General features: G+C 38.9%; 2 protein-coding genes across 4 annotated transcripts in view; one reads left to right on the top strand and one right to left on the bottom strand.

Annotated features, from left to right (window-relative positions):
• The window catches only part of FAM81B (family with sequence similarity 81 member B), a 45759-nt gene extending 30230 nt beyond the window's left edge, over nucleotides 1-15529 (bottom strand). The window contains exons 1-4 of one of the 3 annotated variants that reach the window (XM_014067911.2): nucleotides 4536-4696; nucleotides 4223-4319; nucleotides 3992-4073; nucleotides 2873-2934 (exon numbers count right to left, since the gene is read on the bottom strand). In XM_014067911.2, the coding sequence (XP_013923386.2) occupies nucleotides 2873-2916 (44 nt within the window). In that variant the 5' untranslated portion in view covers nucleotides 2917-2934; nucleotides 3992-4073; nucleotides 4223-4319; nucleotides 4536-4696. Of the gene's footprint in view, nucleotides 1-2872; nucleotides 2935-3991; nucleotides 4074-4222; nucleotides 4320-4535; nucleotides 4697-15390 lie in introns of those variants that run through there. The other 2 variants (XM_087715727.1, XM_014067909.2) reach the window with 2 other exon arrangements.
• Nucleotides 15530-15816: 287 nt separating this feature from the next.
• Nucleotides 15817-16766, top strand: LOC148045351 (multiple C2 and transmembrane domain-containing protein 1-like). The gene has a single exon (XM_087715924.1). It carries the CDS (start codon nucleotides 16002-16004, stop codon nucleotides 16764-16766), a length of 765 nt encoding a protein of 254 aa, XP_087572050.1. The 5' UTR covers nucleotides 15817-16001.
• The last annotated feature ends 1822 nt before the right edge of the window (nucleotides 16767-18588 follow it).

Below are 18588 nucleotides of genomic sequence, written 5' to 3'. Positions count from 1 at the left end.
TAATTATACATGAATCCGCAGTTCCAAGATCTTAGAAGCTAGAAACTAAATGATTTAATCGCAGCTTGCCCCCGGTGCCCTGTGTCTAATGATAAAAAGGTAAATATTGCTTTGTAATAAAAAGATAAAAGATGCACTCAAGTTGTACTCAATTCTTGGTGGCTTGGTGATTTGGCAGCATTTGAAAAGTAGCTTGTTACAATCTTCTTTGTGATTTTTTAAAAATTTCCTATTCTAGCAAACATCCCTGGAATTTTCAGGTGTTTTCCCCATCCAAATCCTAATTCAGGTTTATTCTACTCAGATTCTAAATCAGATAATAGTAATAGCACTTAGACTTATATACTACCCCATAGCGCTTTAAAGCACTTTTTGACTATTTACAAATGTCAGCATATTGCCCCCAATAATCTGGATCCTCATTTTATCGACCTTGGAACCATGGAAGGCTGAGTCAGCCTTGAGCGATCAGGTTTGAACTCCGGGCAGAATTAGCATGAATACTGCATTCTAACTACTGTGTCACCATGGCTCCACATTATTTATGCCATTTGGATGATTTAACACAGTAATGAAAATTCACTAATTTAGAATTATACACCAGGAGACTTAATCCAAAATGCTCATACTTCATTCTAAGCAGATGCAGGGAGGCCAAATAACATGGCTCAGTAACAATGAAATCCTGCCCAACAGATGCCCCACTCTCTTTCAAAAGAGTTACTTTCCTGCCACAGCAAGATTGAAGAAAATAAACACTGGTTCTACTTCACCATCTGCAAAAAGTAACTATCTATTTCAGGAGTCTCTCCACACTCGGCAACTTTAAAACTTGTGGACTTTAATTCCCAGATTTCCTCAGTCATGTTTTAATGTTGGCTGGCTGAGGAATTCTAGGAGTTGAAGTCTGCAAGATGCATATGGAAACTCAATACAAGCAACCCCTGAGTTAAGTACATCTGACTTAAGGACAACTGCCAGATGCAAATGGGCTGCCTGTCACTAAAAAGTGTGGACAGAATTGTCTTCCTCGAGCAAAGGAACTGCTAAGGTTGCATGTGTTTAATATACATCCTATTTTCAGTGGTTCCTAAAAGGATTGAACAGCTTCAACATTTGTTAGCTTGAGAAAAGGCAACACTGTCCGTCAGTTTTAGTAATAGGTTGTCCAATTGTAATTATAAATTCCAACTCAAAGATGCTTTTTACAAAAGGCAACTGGACTTTCTTGATTTTTTTACTTTGAAAACATTTTGCTTCTCATCCAAGAAGCTTCTTTAGTTCAAAAAAAGTCTTCAGAAACTCCAGTTACCTTTGGAAAAAGCACCTTTGAAACAACCATGACTTGGATAATTGAGAATTTCCATAGACATACAAATTCTGACTTACATACCGATTTAGGCTAAAGGCAAAATTAGGAACAGAATTTGTTCTTAACCCGGGAGGTAGGGGGTGGATGTCCATAAACACGTAATCTCTTAGTTAAAACTAATACTTAATTGCATTAATTGTATTCCTTAAGAGATATACTGGAACATCTATTGGAGGGAAAGACTGCATGAGTCTTTGCAGTCAAGGATAAATATTTTAGGCTTTCTGACCTTCTAAAATCAATACCAATATGTTCATAATGATTATAACAACCTTGCACCCATTTATTTATTCATTCATTTGCAGTTTGTTCTTTACTTAGCTCAGCTCATTTTCCCCTCTCAGGCATTCACCACCATGTATCTGAAACAGAGGCGATTAATCCTTTCTGTACCAGATATTTTCAAGGCTAAATTTTGTGGAAAGTGTTTCTTATTGTCCCCAAATCCATATTTTTATTACATGTGTTCAAGATGTAAACTAATTATTTCTGCTAGAATAAAATACACTGTCAAAATAAAGATCACAAGGGGTGCTATTGTTGTTACAAATTTGAGTGGCTCCGATAGACCTTTGTCCAAAAAAAAAAAAATTAAAATAAAATTGAAGAAAAGTTTTCATATATTACTTAATATAGGAGCAAGTTCATAAAAATATTTATTGCAGTATAAATAGTATAATATAGTTTTGGGAAAAGAAAGAATGGCAAGTGGTTTGGATATAATCTAAGAAGCTGATTCTACTAATGTGATGCATGCAATTTGGTCAAAATGGTAGCCATAATAGTGCAACACAGATAAAAACTGGAAGTTGCCATTTGACTTTTTCACCCCACCCCATAAATACTTTGTTGTGGATAAAGGAATTTCCTTGGTTACCAACACTTGTTCTAGAATATACAGGAAAAAAAAGGAAATATCTTTGAGCAGTTACTTAAATAGTCTATGGCAGCATTCTCAAGAAAATGTGTGAAGCCTCTTAACTGCCAAGATAAGAAAGCTATATGGTAAAAGAATTAGTGCAGTGTAGTTCTTAAATAATATTTCATTTTAACTATGTTTTTACATATTTCTTGCCTCAAAATGACGGAAATTATGCTCCCGATGTTTGGTGGCCCAAACTAGTTCTTCAGAGATCAAAACAAACAAAGAAGAAAGTTACAGGGTTGTATGTGTTTCTGGAATCTGGTTACTCACAGGACATAATGTAATGCTTTACAAATAAGCTTCTTTGAGGGTGGGCCAAATATAACCCTTCTCACAGGTCATGGCTATGAGAAAATAGGAAACTTATGTTTTCAAATTTAAACTGATCAAGAAGCAGAATTAAATAAAGGTTTATTAATGCAAGTCAGAATTGCTACTTTAAAATTATTATAGTTTAGCTAATCATAATTCACAGTTAACAAAAAGTGAATATTTCCAATTTTCTTCTACTTTCCTTTTGTTTTAGAATACTTATAACTTGTGATCAATGAAAGACAAGAATATGGTTCACTTACTTTTCAAGGTATTTAACCAACTCTGCAGTGTTCTCTGTTGACATTTTTATTTGAAGTATTATCTGTAAAAAATAAATCAATTTTTTCAGATTCATTAAACTAATCATTGTAGTCTATTAAGGTAGCAAATGTCACATTATTAAATGTCTTGCAGAAATTTTAAAATAGTCAGAAAAAGTACATTAATCACTTTTAGTTCTATTTATGTAGAACACAATCAATTTTGGCAAGTAAGGCGGTAACTAAAATTCATCTAATCGGGTCTGAGGCTACAAATAGAGACTATTCATGTTAACATACAGTAATAATTATACATAGTATAGAATTGGGAGTTGAAGTCCGGACATCTTCAAGTGGCCAAGGTTGAGAAACACTGGTCTAGAACTCTCAGCACCCTGACCCCTCTCAGCACCCAATTTGGGTCATATTCTTATGTTTTTCTCTCGCCTTTTTAATGTATATTTTGGGCAACTCATGGGGATGAACATACCTAATATTTCTGTCTCCTATTTCCCCTACAACAATTACCCTGTGAGGTGAGATGAGTTGAGACAGTGACAGGCTCAAAGTCACCCAGCTGGCTTTTATGCCTAAGGGAGGTCAAGAACTTAGAGTCTCCTGCTTTTTAGGTCAGCACTCTCATGCTACACAAAACTGGTTCTCTTAAATCTCTTACTGATGTTTATCCCTTAATGGGACTTCTTTTAGTATCTTTATTTGCATTTTCAGTACTAGAAATGACTTGTTTGTGTTGAAAGAGGGGGAAATGAAGCTTTATTTGTTTGCGTGTTTCCATGGAATTTATGTTCTTAAATATTATTGCTGAGACAAACTCTTTCAAATGAGTGGGTAACCTGCATTACAGGTTACTTTTGGCATAGTCACTTTGTCTCAGTCCTGGATTGGAAAATTGAAAAATATCTATTTACCATCCTGCACTGAACCACCATGTTAGATTATGGATGATAATCTTCAGTTACGAGGCCTTAATTCTGCAATGCATTGATTAAGATCATAAATAATACTAATTTATTATTTATATTTCTAATACCACTGATTCAAACAATTACAAAAAAAAATTGAAAATATATTTTCAACAAGTTAGCCAAGTATACATACAGTCAAGTCTTCATTCAATATTTCATCAACAGTCCTCTGTGAGGGGCATGCTCAAAACAACTAAAAGGCAACTTGAAGTTTCCTAGGATAAAATAAAATAAATTGATTTGTTCAGTTATATAGACATTTTTGAGAAATATGATTAATATAATTTAACACAATGAATCCAAATGGAAAAGCAATTCAAACACAATTTAATGAATAGAATTTTATATTGTGATTTTCTAATACCTTTTCATCAACATTGAATAGCCTAATTCAATTGTAATCTCTTCTATAGATTACTGTAGTATTTCAAGGCCTCTGAAGGCATCCCATATCAGTCATTCTATTAGAAAAAGGAAATGACATTATATTTTGATTTTAATATTTGGTTTTGTAGAAAGCTATAAATCAGTCACAATAATACTCTCAATCCCAGAAAAGCCTAAATCAAAGTTGGGGGGAAAGCCCTTTATATTTCAATTGAATCTGAATGTCCACTCTAGTATTCTTCTGGATTGCCAGGAAGCTGTTAAAATGTTATTTAAAAAATGAGCAATACCTGTTGGAGCACTTGTCAGAGGAAGTACCATACTTCATTCTGGTTGAAATGCAGAAAAGAAAAACTCTGTATGATTGGTTTTTCTCCCCATTTAGCCTGAAAGGCAGCAGATAGATTCCACAGCATCCAGCACTGTTACTAAACTCCTTTTGTTTATTTTATGTCTCTAGGCAACCAAGATGCCTATTTTCAGTCCCGGAAGTTAGCATGAAAGCTAAGCACTTCTACCAAAGTATGAGTGACTGTGTGTTTGCTTTTCATTCTGTGTTCTGCATTTTGCTTTTCTGAAGCTGGCACACTCTTCTTTAAGATAACACAGTTGCTTTAATCTCTGAGGCTAGATAGGATCCACCATCATTATATCACTCTAAATAATAGAGAAACGGTTTGGTATTCTAGGAAGGAAATTCCTATGGCATCCTACTAAGCCATACTGCCAGAAACATCTTCCTTCTCTCTCTCTCCCTCTCTCTCCCCCCCTCTCTCTCTCCCTCCCTCCCTCCCTCTCTCTCTCTCTCTCTCTCTCTCAATAATAGAAACCTACACAAGTGGTTAGTTCTGTATTAGCTGCCTACTTGAGTAAGAAATACAGTATATTGTCAAGGTTTGCAAGCATGGTATGAGCTAGCAAGGATGGTGCAAGTTTGTGAGCAGAATATAGAAGCCTCCTATAAACAAGTAATGGTGAAATTACACATTTGCGTATATGGACAGGCTGGAAAAGAAGTTTTGCCACTGCTCCTAGTAGCCCACTTAGGAAGTTCTAGTCACTAGAGTAGCTGATTAGTCAGTATGCTGAGCATAAAACAGCTGCAGCTATTGCAACAGGCTTAGATGCAATAAAAACAGGATTTCTGGTATGCAGAAATCTAGCACCATTAGAAATAATAATTAGAAATAGTACAAACAATGGCCAGGGGTAGGTTATGAAATGCGAAGGGGAAAAAGGAAGTTCATCAAATTCTCATTACTTGTCTCTTTTTCAGTTGAATGCTTTGATTAGTAGCAGCAGCCAAATTTTAGCAGAGGTGGTATTCAGTGAGTTCTGAAATTTTGAGTAGTTCGGAGAACTGGCAAATACCACCTCTGACTGGCCCTGCCTCCATCTGTTCACTGCCTCCTGAGTCCCAGCTGATCAGAGTCCCAGCTGATCGGCTGAGTTTTCTTCACAGAAGAACAGAGCTGGAAAGCAGGTTAGTGGGATGGGGAGAGAATGTGGATTTTACAGTATCCTTCCCCTGGAGTGGGGTGGAAATGGAGATTTTACAGTCCTTCCCCCAGGAGTGGGGAGGGAATGGGGATTTCGCAATATCCTTCTGTTGCCACATCCACCAAGCCAAACCACACCCACCAAGCCATGCCCACAAAACCGGTAGTAAAAAAAAAAATCCCACCACTGATTTAGCACTATCTTTATTCATTATCAGACTCCTCTCCATTAACAGGTTTCTTAAGAGAAGCATGCAATACAGTTGTCTTGATGCAATTAGAATACAAAGGTCCACCCAGTGCTATTCTTTGTCTAGTGCAGAATAAATTTGAAGAACAAAAACAACAACTGCTGCACTAATACTGTAAAAATTGCTGTGCTAGTTACTCTCAGTGATTAAAATGGCCTGGGTGGAGGGGAAAAAAAGAATGAGGTAGCGGCTCAGTGTAGAATACACGCTGCCAAGAGCAAGATGCAATAAAAAGGCAGCATGACATCATCAAGACTGTAAAACAGGAAAGTAGTGGTGATAGGACTGGTAAAAAAGTACTTTGCATTTTGTAGGCTAGATCTCATCCCTTTCAAAGGGATGGAATATATCAGCATCTGTAACTGTTAAAATTGTTGGAGATGTCCAGTTCTTACTTGACCAGAGGAATTAAAACAAAATAAGCTGATAGGCAACAAGACATTGAAAAATAGAACTTTGGTAATTCTGTATACTTAGCACAGTGTGAAAGAATGCATATCTTTGGGCAAGGATGATAATAATGAAATGTTAAAGAAGGAGAAATGATAACCCAGTCTTCAAAAAAATTGAAAGCACAAGAAACAAACTCAAAATAAGGCATCTTACAACAATAAAGAATATTCCTGGAATCTTGCTGCTTCTCTTTCTTAACCTTGCCTGTCGTGATGGATTGACATGGAGAGATGAGAGAGTGTCACTTGTTGATATGATCAAAAGAAAAATTTGCAGATGATACTAAGCTGGCAGGAATAGCTAACACCGTAGAAGATAGGCTCAAGATCCAGATGGATCTTGATAGACTTGAACACTGGGCCCTATCTAACAAAATGAAATTTAATGTAGAGAAAAGAAAACTCCTACACTTAGGTAAGAAAAACCAAAAGTACATATATAAACTGGGTGAAACCAGGCTTAATAGCAGTGACTGTGAGAGGGATCTTGGAGTCTTAGTGAACAACCAGCTAAATATGAGCCAGCAGTGTGCAATGGCACCCAAAAAACCCAATGCAATCCTAAGTTGCATTAACAGAGTGATACAAGCAAGATCAAGTGAGGTACTAATGCCACTCTATAAATCCCTAGTAAGACCACACCTATAGTACTGCATCCAGTTTTGGCCACCACACTATAAAAATATGTTGAGACTCTAGAAAAGGTGCAGAAAAGAGCAAACAAAATGATTAGGGGGACTGGAGACTAAAACATATGAAGAATGGTTGCAGGAACTGGGCATGGCTAGTCTAATGAAGAGAAGGACCAGGGGAGACATGATAGCAGTGTTCTGATATTTGAGGGACTGCTACAGAGAGGAGGGGGTCAAACTATCTTCCAAAGCACCTGAAGGCCAGACAACGAATAATGGATGGAAACTGACCAAGGAGAGATTCAACCTAGAACCAAGGAGGAACTTTCTGACAGTGAGAACAATCAACCAATGAAAAAGCATGCCTTCGGAAGTTGTGGAAGCTTCATCACTTGAGACTTTCAAGAAGATATTCGACTGCCATTTGTCAGAAATGGTGTAGGGTCTCCTGCTTGAGCGGAGGGTTGGACTACATAACCTACAAGGTCCCTTCCAATTCTGTTAATCTGCTAAAAAAAGTATGAGACTAGGGACTGTACTGTTGTGCTCAAGTCCAAGGTTTAGAAACAAGTCCAATGACTTATTTAAAAATGGGGAAAATATTTAATTGTAGAGGTATTATTAATAAAGGACCTAACTGATTTTCCAGTACTGATCTTCTTTTGTAACTAAACCTTACTGTGATTCTTTTATTTGTTCCTAAATGCTGGCTGTGTTTCTAGAGAGATTTACTGCAGTGACCTTGATGGCGTTCTGACAAGATGGTTGGGACAGCTCCAAATCAGTGGTTGTATATGGGATATTAGTTCTAATGTCTGGCAGCATCAGCTGCCCTTGGCTGATCCCAAAAAGGATCCAACATGATTCATACTTGGATGGGAGTCTAAAGGAAGCCACAAAGATGCTGGAAAAAAACAATGATAATGCTTTGCTGCCATGAAAAGTTCATGGCCATACCATGTTCATTACAGAGCAATTATCAAGCCTGTCATTTATACTTCCATACTGTAACTGTCTGGTTTGGCACAGCCACCAAACAAGAGAAATTCAGACTCGAACGGATAGTTAGTACTGCGGGGAAAAAATTGCAACCAGCTTGCCTTCCATAGGAAACTCGTATGTTGCACAGGTCAGAATGATGGTTGAAAAAATATCTACAGACCCTACAACACCTGGGCATAGACTGTTTCAATTCTTCTCTGGATATCTCTATAGGGGATTGCATGCAAAACAACTAGACACAGAGACAGTTTTTTTCCCCTCCTACCAACATTCTGCTAAACACCTAATTCTCGTACTATTGTCTTATGTTTATTTACCTATGTTGTATGGCTGTAATATTATTATCCTTCCCATCTTCTTTACTATCCCCTCTTATTGGTATTATTGTGATTATCATTACTCTGTTCCTTTGTATGCATACTGAGGGCTTTTGCAAATTCCTTGTGAGTCAAATCCCAGTTGGACAATAAAGTATTCTATTCTATTCTAATAGTCACCAGAAGCTCAGTTTGAGGGAGACTTCATTTATTTTTATGGTATGCTGAGCTGGATGATTCTTGTGGTGGAACCTGCTGTTCACCTAACTGCATGTCTACATATATATAATCCACATGATTACAGAGTTGAGCCATGGTGTCCAAGGCAAATTGTAGTTTGGTCATTCTGAGCATCTAATTAGATAATCATGGTTGGTCTGCTGCTGGTTAATGACTGCAATAAAGTTGACTGATTTGATCAAGGTTAGTCACACTTTATGTGAATTCAACTCTTTCTTGCTAACTGCAAAAGCTGGAAAGCTGTTTTCTGTTTTTAGAAAGGGATAAATCTATCTATCAATATACTGTACCAGAAAGCATTGTTCATATTTTTATAGATCTTTAGTTAACAATATTAAATATATACCCTTGCATTGAAAAAAGGAGTGTTTTGGACAGATGGACTCTTTGTGCACCATGTACCTAATTAAAATCACCACAACCTTGGTTTGGGCTTAAGAGTGCCACATATTCTTCTTTCAAATCTAATGCTTTCAAATTGAATGAGATTTATTTAAGTTCTGAAGCAAACAGATGGGATGTTGAGATTGGATTTTGGTATTTTGAATCCCCACAAGATTAAAATTATTGGGTTTTCTTCCCTTCCTCATTTGAATGAGTGAATGAGTGCTAATGAAACTATAGATGGTGTTTTTATGACTGTATAACAATATATTTTTTCTGAGGTAAGTTATTTGCTTCCATTTTAGAATATCTTTTTCATCTATTTTAATAAGCTGCTTTTGGGATTGTTTCTGTGTCCAACTTATTTTAAAAACATTTATATATAAAACGTTCATATATTTCCCCCTTCACTTTCCATCTAGAACCTATTTTGAACCTATTTCTTCTTTGATGAAGAAAATCAAATAAATATTATATTTGTTCACTGTCAGCAAAATCAAATTCTGGTATTTTCCAAGTGAGCTCTTTTTGAAAACAATAAAAAAATGAACTAGCTTAGCTTAGCATCTGTTCATAAAATGTTCAAAATAGAGATAATTTTATTACATTTTTCATTTTTCTGTAAACAAAGTGGTAATGTATTGAATTGGCTTGGTTATTTATTTTCCTGTGTTTGAGTAGCTATAGCCAATGTTTGCCTTTTTTATTTTATTACATCAACAGTCTGTAGTAACACTTGCAGTAGTCTTTATGTACCTTCTCCTATTTACTCTCTTGCTACTTTTCCCTTTTCGGAATTTTAGAAAAAGGAAAGTAACAAAAATATGATTTAAATAAAGTTTCTGGCGTGGAGTACTATGCTTTTATACTGTAAATGCCACAGAAAGCTTAAATCAGTGTTTCTCAACTTGTCAACTTGAAGATGTCTGGACTTCAACTCCCAGAATTCCCCAGCCAGCGAATGCTGGATGGGGAATTCTGGGAGTTGAAGTCCAGACATCTTCAAGTTGACAAGGTTGAGAAACGCTGGCTTAAATGACAGATGATGATTTCAGTTTCTGATATCTACATACGACTGATTTCAGAGCTGCATTCCAGAGGACAAATACAGACAGCAAAGCTTAGACAGTATATTTGGGAGAAGAAAGTTAAGGTTGCTCCCTAGCAATTCTCAGTGATTGCATCAATAGTGATGCAAATAGTTGCTTTAGCTTGGCAAGATTTCTGTCCACAGGTGGAGAACAATAAAGGACAGTGTTCAGAAGTAACTTTCTACTGGTCTTTCTTGGTTCTTGGGGCCTGACAGTTACCACATCACGGGAGCGGAGCGCAGCCGTTTGTTCTTATGAATTTGGCATTTTGCTCCTCTTCTTTTTTAATGTTCCCCTTTCTAAATTCCATTTCTATTCCTAACACACTGTTCTAGGCCCATATAATTTATCTTCAGACTTATTACCTCATGTATGGTCATTTTTCCTCTACACAATTAGCTTCCTTAATGTGAAAGCAGAAAATTTCAAACACCAGTTTAGAATATTAAGTACAGACCGAATAAACAATTATAGATTTTCGGCATCAACTGTTCTGTTCTGTCCCTCCCTCCCTGAAGAAAGCCATTTTCTATGATTGCACGAACACAGACCAATCACATGAACTGAGTTTGTCAAAAACATAAGACTCAAAAAACCCTCTAAGGCTTAATTAATCAAGTATCGAGTATAATTAATCAAGCTCAGCCAAAAGATATTTTTGACATTGATTTAGCATAATAAAAAAAAAGAAAAAGCAGAATTAGATATTAAAAAAGGAAAGAAATATTGAAGATAAACTATTATCTTCAAACTATAATTTAGTATCTAAAATTATAATTTAGCTTATTTAGTATCCTGTTCTGACCACCACCACCCTCCGGCCTGTGAGTAACGCAGACACAGGCTTGGCTATTTGCACTCTTTAATCACAGGAATTACAACTCCGTTGGCTGAAAGCTCAGACAACACTCTCATGCAAGAAGGGTTGGCAGCAACCCAAACCAAACAGAACGGAAATACAAAACAGACCAGACAAGAGTTCCTCAAGACTGTTACGAATGGTTGTGTCCAATTTCTCACTTATATACTCTCTTGGGAGGGGCCAAGCCACAACCACCTGGACTTGATTATCTCTTATGAGTCTGTCTCCGAAGCTGCTGCTTCCGTTTCTCTGCCCTTCTTAACCTTGCATCAGGGACAAACTGCCTTTGATCTTCCTCACTGCTCCATTCCTCAGGTGCCTCCTGGTGGCCAACCAGCCTCTCTGGTCCCTGCTCTGAGTCTGAACCCTGCCCAGGGTCCTCCACATCTTCCATAGCAGACCCATAGAGTTCCTCATTATCCGAGTCCATCAGCAGCTCAAACAGATCCTGCAGGGCCACAACAGTATTCTATGACTATCACTAAGTGTTGTATCTTACGATTAATGTATTTTTATAATGACTATGATCATGATTTATCACTTACAGCTTTTATGTACACTGAGAGCTTATGCACCACAGAAAAATTTCTTGTGTGTCCAATAAAGAATTATTCTATTCCATTCCATTCCATTCCCTAAAATACATTTGAATTAGAGGTTTCCATCCAGAACAGTTAACTATTTCATAGTTAAGGTATGCTTGTATACTTTAATGATTAACTGCAATTTTAAAAAGGGAGATATGCATTTGTGGACAACCCAATTCCTGGAAGATTTTACTGGTTCTTTTACTGGAATTATTAAAATTTTATTAGCAGACAGTCATAAAAAAGTACTACAAATGGAATTATTTATCAAATTGTAACCTAAACATTACTTTTCCCTAGAAATCCATGCTAAAAAGACAATGGATATCTGAAGATACAATTAAACTAAGATTTTTGTTTCTTCAATATCAACATTTGCTAAAACAAGTCTAATCCATTATCATCACTAACTAGAACATGTGCAAGAAAGCATGTTTAATCAGTACAAGTCAGGAAACATCTTAAATTGCTGTATGTTATTATCTGAAGGCTTCCAAATTATTGAGCAATCTTGTCCCCTTTTACAGCATTCAAAAATAAAAATTGAACACTACAGCCTAGAGTCACGAAATGAATAGCTGCAGAATTCAGACAATCAAGGGAAGAAATGCAATAAACCAGAATTACAGATCAAAGATTAGACAAATCAAGAATACTATTTTTTAGAAACATAAACTATACATAAACAGTCAAACAGGAGTAATTATAGAACTTGCTGGAGGAGGAATAAGGAAAGGAACTACCATATTTTTCAGAGTATGACACTCCTTTTTCCCTCAAAAAAGAGGGTGAAAATCTGGGTGTGTCTTATACAGTAAATACAGCATTTTTGGTCTCCCGAAACACTGCCCGCTTTACCAAAATGGCCCTGCATAGCCTTTAGGAGGCTTCCAGATTGCTCCTGGGGGCTGGGGAGGGCAGAAATGAGCAAAAAATGGGCCATTTTTGCTCATCCCCCCCCGTCCCCCGGGAGCACTCTACAAGCCTCTTAAAGGCTATGCATGCCCCTTTTTTTTTATGAAAAATGGGCCTGTTTTTGAGAAAAATGGGCCATTTTTGGAAGATCTACAGAGTGCAAATTTTTTTTTTTAATTTCCCTCTTCAAAATCTTGGTGTGTCTTATGCGCCGAAAAATACGGTATAGCTTAGATCTTAGATACAAGCAAATATAAGAAATTTAGAGACAGAAGGTGACTATTCCAGATAAATGAGGGTGGAAAATAAGAATATGTATAGGCATAGGAATCTGATGGGTCTTGAATACAATGATATGAACAAATGTTATCTGTGCTAGTTGGGAGAAGAAAAGAAAAACTGGAAAAAAGAAATTGTGAAACAAACTAGACTATTTATTATCGATTGTTTCCCAGAACTTAAGGCCACGCAAATTAACGTAAAATGTTCTCATTTTTGCTTTTGTAGTTGAAGAAACAGATGGGATTTTATTGACTTGGCTCATGGACAAGAACAACTGTTGCTATATATTTCCTGTCTTAGTGCTTAAAAATTATGATAATTCATTTACTTTCACATTACAGTGGTAACTTTTGGTAATGTAAGATTCAAATGAGCAGAATGGAGCTTTGAATCTAGCCTCCAATTCTTCATCTTGCGTACGCCTGGACCGAAGTCAGTCCAATAAATGTTTATTCCAAATGTAAACTCTTATTTGCATTTTTTTTAGCCTTCCAGATTATGATAGAGCTGAAATATGACTTGCATGTCTTACCACATTTACAAGGGTATGGGAAAAAAACAAAAACAATTTTTCTCTTCCCACTTTTTATTTCAAGTTTCTAATTTTCTACTCAATAGTTTTAGTTTCAATGTTGGCATGCATTTTTCCTGTATTAAGAGTATATTGGGCAAATGGGAAGATCCACACTCATTTTCTGATCCACTGTTTCTAATTTAGTGCAGGTCCACTATAAAGTCAATAACCAACCTTTTCTTAAATTTCTATTGATAAGACTGGTAGAAAAAAATATTTATGTTAATTAATTTTATTTTAAGATCGTAAGACATCTTGTACATCACTTGAGGTCATGTTTCAGTCTGACAGGACATTGCCTCTTTAAAATGCAGTTAGCCATCTTCCAATGTCCTATTAATAAGGTTGCATTAAAGGACTTGCAGTTTTTATTAAACTAGGAAGAAAATATTGTATAACCACATTGCTGAGTGCAGTTTATGATTCAAAAGCTCTTGGATAAGCAGCACATGTGACTGAAAAGTCAGCTATGGCAGAGCTTCTTATCACTTGAGATTTACAGGTTGTTTGCCTGGAACTTTGCTCCCCAATATTTGAAGTGAATCAGCAGGAACATCAGAAGTTAAAAATAAAAGACTTATGCGATGTTTGTGCTCTCTATGAATAGTGAGTGTAATTTTAGTTTAAATAAAAATTCTGAATTTTCTTTTCTTCCCCAATTTTCCAAAAATACAGAAGCTGACATCTACTAAGACTGTGATGTCTCATTTTTTGTATAATGACTCACTACTCAGAAATGTGATAGCAGTTGGCTACAACAGCAACAACATAATGCAACATTAAGTGCTTTTGGGGAATCGTGTAACGGCCTTGCACCTACAGGAAAAGGAAAGGATTGTTGGAATGGAATGAGAGTGGCCTAAAAAACACAAAATTTCCTTTCCACTAAGTCCCCGTCCCCTCCCTTCCTGTTCTCAAACACTGTACTGCCAGATGGAAATACTTGTAACTGATGAACCAGCAAATGAGCTTGCTCTTTTTTCAACTGCAGCCAATTTCATATAGTTAGCTAGCGTCATCAGATTTAAAGGTAGTGGTTGCATTCACACAATATGTTCATCCATACTGAACTGAACCATGGTTTTCTCAATCAATTCCTTGGGTCTGCAGACATATTGAGCAACAAATTAATTACATTGGCTGAAGGAGGACAAAATACTGAACCACAACCAAGCCAAACATTTTAGTTTTCCATATTGTGCAAATCTGCAGTGTTGCAAACAAAAGCCAATTAGGTTAACCGAGTTATTCATAAGCAAGCATGCTCAGCAATCACAATTAAGCCAGCCAAGACCTATAGTGGATCTATACAATACATTAGCCCTTGGGATTTAATTAATTCTATTTGCTGGGTTTTCACAACAGACTGAACTATAAAACAGAAATCCAATGGCCTGGATCCTGCATACAAAACTTGTCTATGTCTCAAAATAATATACCAGAGTGCTTGGCATGTTTTGATGCTAGAAGGGCAGAATTTGAACCCTACTCAGTTCTAGTCTCATCACGATAATGCCAAGGATAATTTTTTATATCTATATGTTGGTAGTATGAGGTAGCATCCATCCCTGATAGGCATTCTTGGAAAGGCTGGACTTGTAGGATATACATGACTATAAACAAGGCATCTAATTGATATTTAGTAGTGTGTTGGGACACAACCTGTGATTAGGTAATGGCTTGATGTGTTCTCTAAACTCAATTTGCTTGGACAAATTGGTCTGGACAAAGTTGTGTAAATGCTGCCAGGGTGATGAGAGCTACAGACTAAATGAACACCTGTGATAAGAGTCTGTAGAGATTGTCAGTCATCCAGGTCACGGTTGTCCTAAAGGTGCTTTTTCAGGCAACAACTGGGCTTTCTTGGGTTTTTTTGGGAAGACGTTTCATCCAAGAAGCTTCCTCAGCTCTGCCACTATCCTACTTCCCCACTATCCTGTCAGAGCTGAATGGTGAGAAACGAAACGTCTCCAAAGAAAAAAACAATAAAGTCCAGTTGCCTCCTGAAAAAGCACCCTTGGGTTGATCAGTGATATTGAGAGACACGCTGCATTTACCTTTAATTTTCTTTCTTCTAGCCTTCTGAAGCGGGCAAACAACTCAAGAGAAACTTTTGCAAATTCATACAAGTCCGAATTTACATCATAAAGCATTGTTCTTCCACGTCGATGAAGTTTAGCTCTGACAATTGCCTTATAATATATTACTTTCTCCGGTCTTATTGTTTTTGCTGGGGGGGGGGGCAGTGTTTAACAACGCCATCCGATAATCATTTTTTATTGTGCCCCACCCCTCCCCTACAAAGCGAGTCTGCGCGGCCGGTGGAGACAGCCGACCTCCTTCCTAATCAGGAAAAGTCAGGCGCGTCGAAACTTCGGTAGCTCTCCGCGCTTCCTGCCATGCTCCGAGCCGCGGCTCCTCTCTTCGCGGCCTCCAACGCACCGAGAGCGGGAGCCCTCCAGCCGCCCAGCCCCTGAGGCGGTCGCCCGCTGCGATAGCGAACAAGTGCAACCTCTTCCTTCGGCCGGACTGGGCTGAAGCCGCCGCCGCCGCCGTCGCGCGCTGCTGCTCTTCCTGCCTCCGCGCTTGCAGCGGTAACGGGCGGCGGGGTTGGTGGAAAAGGCGGAGGCGGCGGCGGAGGCGAAGGGAGGGAGGCGGGGAGAAAAGAATGGCAGCAGCCGAGGAACCCGGAGCGGCACCAGCAACAGGGAGCAGCAAGGCCGGCGAAGTGGAGCCGGCGTCGTCTTTCCAGAGCCGCCTGTGGAGGAGCCTGCAGCTGGGGGGCAAAGGCAAAGGCAGCAGCAAAGCGGGAGCCGAACGCCGCAGTGCGGACACCTCGCCGTCGCTTCCGCGGAGTCGCGCCGCGGAGCAGCCGGCCAAGGCGGACTTGTTAGCAGGGGGCGTCGTCGTCGGTTCCAGGTGGGGCGGCTTGAGGCGTCGAAAACACGTGCTGGACCGCGTCTTCTCGTCCTCTCAGCCCAACTTGTGCTGCTCCTCGGCAGAGCCCCTGGAGGGCGTGAGCGCCGAGGCCGGCTCTGCTCTGCGCCGCCTACGCGAGCATCTCCTTCACCACCCTCAGGGCAAAGGGGGACAGCAGCACGGCCGGGGGGCTGACGACCCGCCCGCGTCTCCTTCCTCGACCTCTTCGGCGGCTGCCCCCGAAAAGGAACGGGTAGTAGGCGGAGATGGAGCCCTCAAAGCCGAGGCGCCGGAGAAGCCTCCACAGCCGCCCCGACTCGGAGCTCACCTGTCCCATCAGAAGAGCTCTTCTCTGCCCGGCAACACCACCTGCCTGGAGCAGTTGCTTGAAGACGCGCCCGCCAAGGGCAAAGCCAAAGGACCGGAGGGCAGCGGCAGCCCGTCAGGAAGCCCTCGTTCTTCGAAGCTATTACAGGCAGGTGCTTTACGGTGTTTCTTTGCATTGTGGGAATGAAATAGATACTTGGTTTCTCGGTGGGTTTAAGATTTGTGGACAAGGTTGGGTGGGGAATTCTGGGAGTGAAAGGGCCCACATCTTATTAAAGTTGCGGACTTAAAGAATAGTTGTTTCCCCAATACTCTTTTTTTTGGGTGGGTGGGGAAAGGGAATGGGATCCTGAGAAAAAAGATGGAAGTAATACAGATGGTCTTCGACTTACGGCCCCGATTGAACCCAACATTTCTGCTGCTAAATGAAACATTTGTGAAGTGAATTTTGCCCCATTTTACAACTTTTCTTGCCATAGTTAAGTGAATCACTGCAGTTGTTAGTAACACAGTTGTTAAACAAATCTGGCTTCCCTGCTGGCTTTGCTTGTCAGAAGGTCACAAAAGGTGATCACGTGACCCCAGCACATTGCAACCGTCATAAATATGAGTCAATTGCCATGCAGCTGGATTTTGATCATGTGACCACGGGAATGCTGCAACTGTTGTTAAGTGTGAAAAACTGCCCTAAGTCAATATTTCGGTGTCATTGAAACTTTGAGTGGTCACTAAATGAACTGTTGTAAGTCTAGGTCAACCTGTACTGAGAAAAAATAGAATTCCTGATGGAAAATATCGCTTTTTGACTGTCCATTAAAAATGTTGTGAGCAAGCTGCAACTATACCTATAGGACTGCCTCCAAATAAGTTGCTAGTCTTTATCTTGTTAGCTTTCCTGCTCTTTCTGTCCTTCCTGCCTTCCTCTAAATTATGCACTTCAAAACAATGTCATTTAATTTTTCTAGTGCAAAGGAAAGGATTTGTTTGTTTGTTTATTTCACACCTGCTTATTTTCACTCCTGGACATCCTACAGAAATCTAGGTTTTCTACTGGATATAGAGAAAAGGCTACAAATGCTTTTAGTGCCTCCAATATCAGTGTGTTACAATTGCTGCCTGTGAGTTTCCTCTGGGTCTCTGGTTGACTAATACAGCAAGTGAATGCTGACCTTATACCTCTGTCAAGTGTGATAGTCCTTACATGTAGGATGTACAGCTTGCTCTATTTTTAGCTTTAAAAAGGTTCAAAAATTCAGCTTTGGCAAAGATATAATCTGAGTGCCTAACAGTATGTAATTCCCCTGTGTAGGTAACCTTTAAGAGAAGGGATTAGATAAATAATTTTTTAGAATTGGTGAAATATTCATAAAAGTTCCTTATTTAGCCAGAATGTTTGGTAATATATATGATTCATCCAAAGAACCAGTGGCATTTTAGTCAGGTGACCTAGCTTGCTCATCTTTCTTGTGAGTGAGATGAAACATTGCACATCTAGAATTCTTGGTTAGCCATGATGAGCACACTCTTCATTTGACTCCCCTCCCAACAGTATAGTGTCTAAGGCAGCCACCCGAAAGCATAACTTTCTGTTGCTTTGTAATCTAGGTACAGGTAATCTTACAGCAGCTTGCTTAGTGCCAAGGTGGCACAGTGGTTAGAGTGCAGTACTGCAGGATACTTCAGCTGACTGCTAGGTGCAGTTTGGCAGTTCGATTCCCAATGGCTCGAGGTTGACTCATTCTTCCATCCTTCCGAAGTGGGTAAAATGAAGACTCAAATTGTTGGGGGCAATAGGCTGACTCTGTAAACAGCTTAGAGAGGGCTGTAAAAGCACTATGAAGCAGTATATAAGTCTAAGTGCTATTGCTAGTGTTACAGTGTTTGAAGTTTATAATGGCACTAAAAAGGTGACTTATGACCGTTTTTTCACACTTATGACCATTGCAGCATCCCCATGGTCACATGATTTACATTTGGATGCTTGACAACTAAAATTTATGACAGTTGCA

The sequence above is a fragment of the Thamnophis sirtalis genome, unplaced genomic scaffold, assembly GCF_051295495.1.
Source record: "Thamnophis sirtalis isolate CommonGarterSnake01/CBP01778 unplaced genomic scaffold, rThaSir2_p1.2 scaffold_5, whole genome shotgun sequence".
In the NCBI taxonomy this organism is placed as follows: domain Eukaryota; kingdom Metazoa; phylum Chordata; class Lepidosauria; order Squamata; family Natricidae; genus Thamnophis; species Thamnophis sirtalis.
The sequence above is the reverse complement of the archived record's forward strand: the minus strand, read 5'-3'. Positions and strand labels throughout refer to the sequence as shown.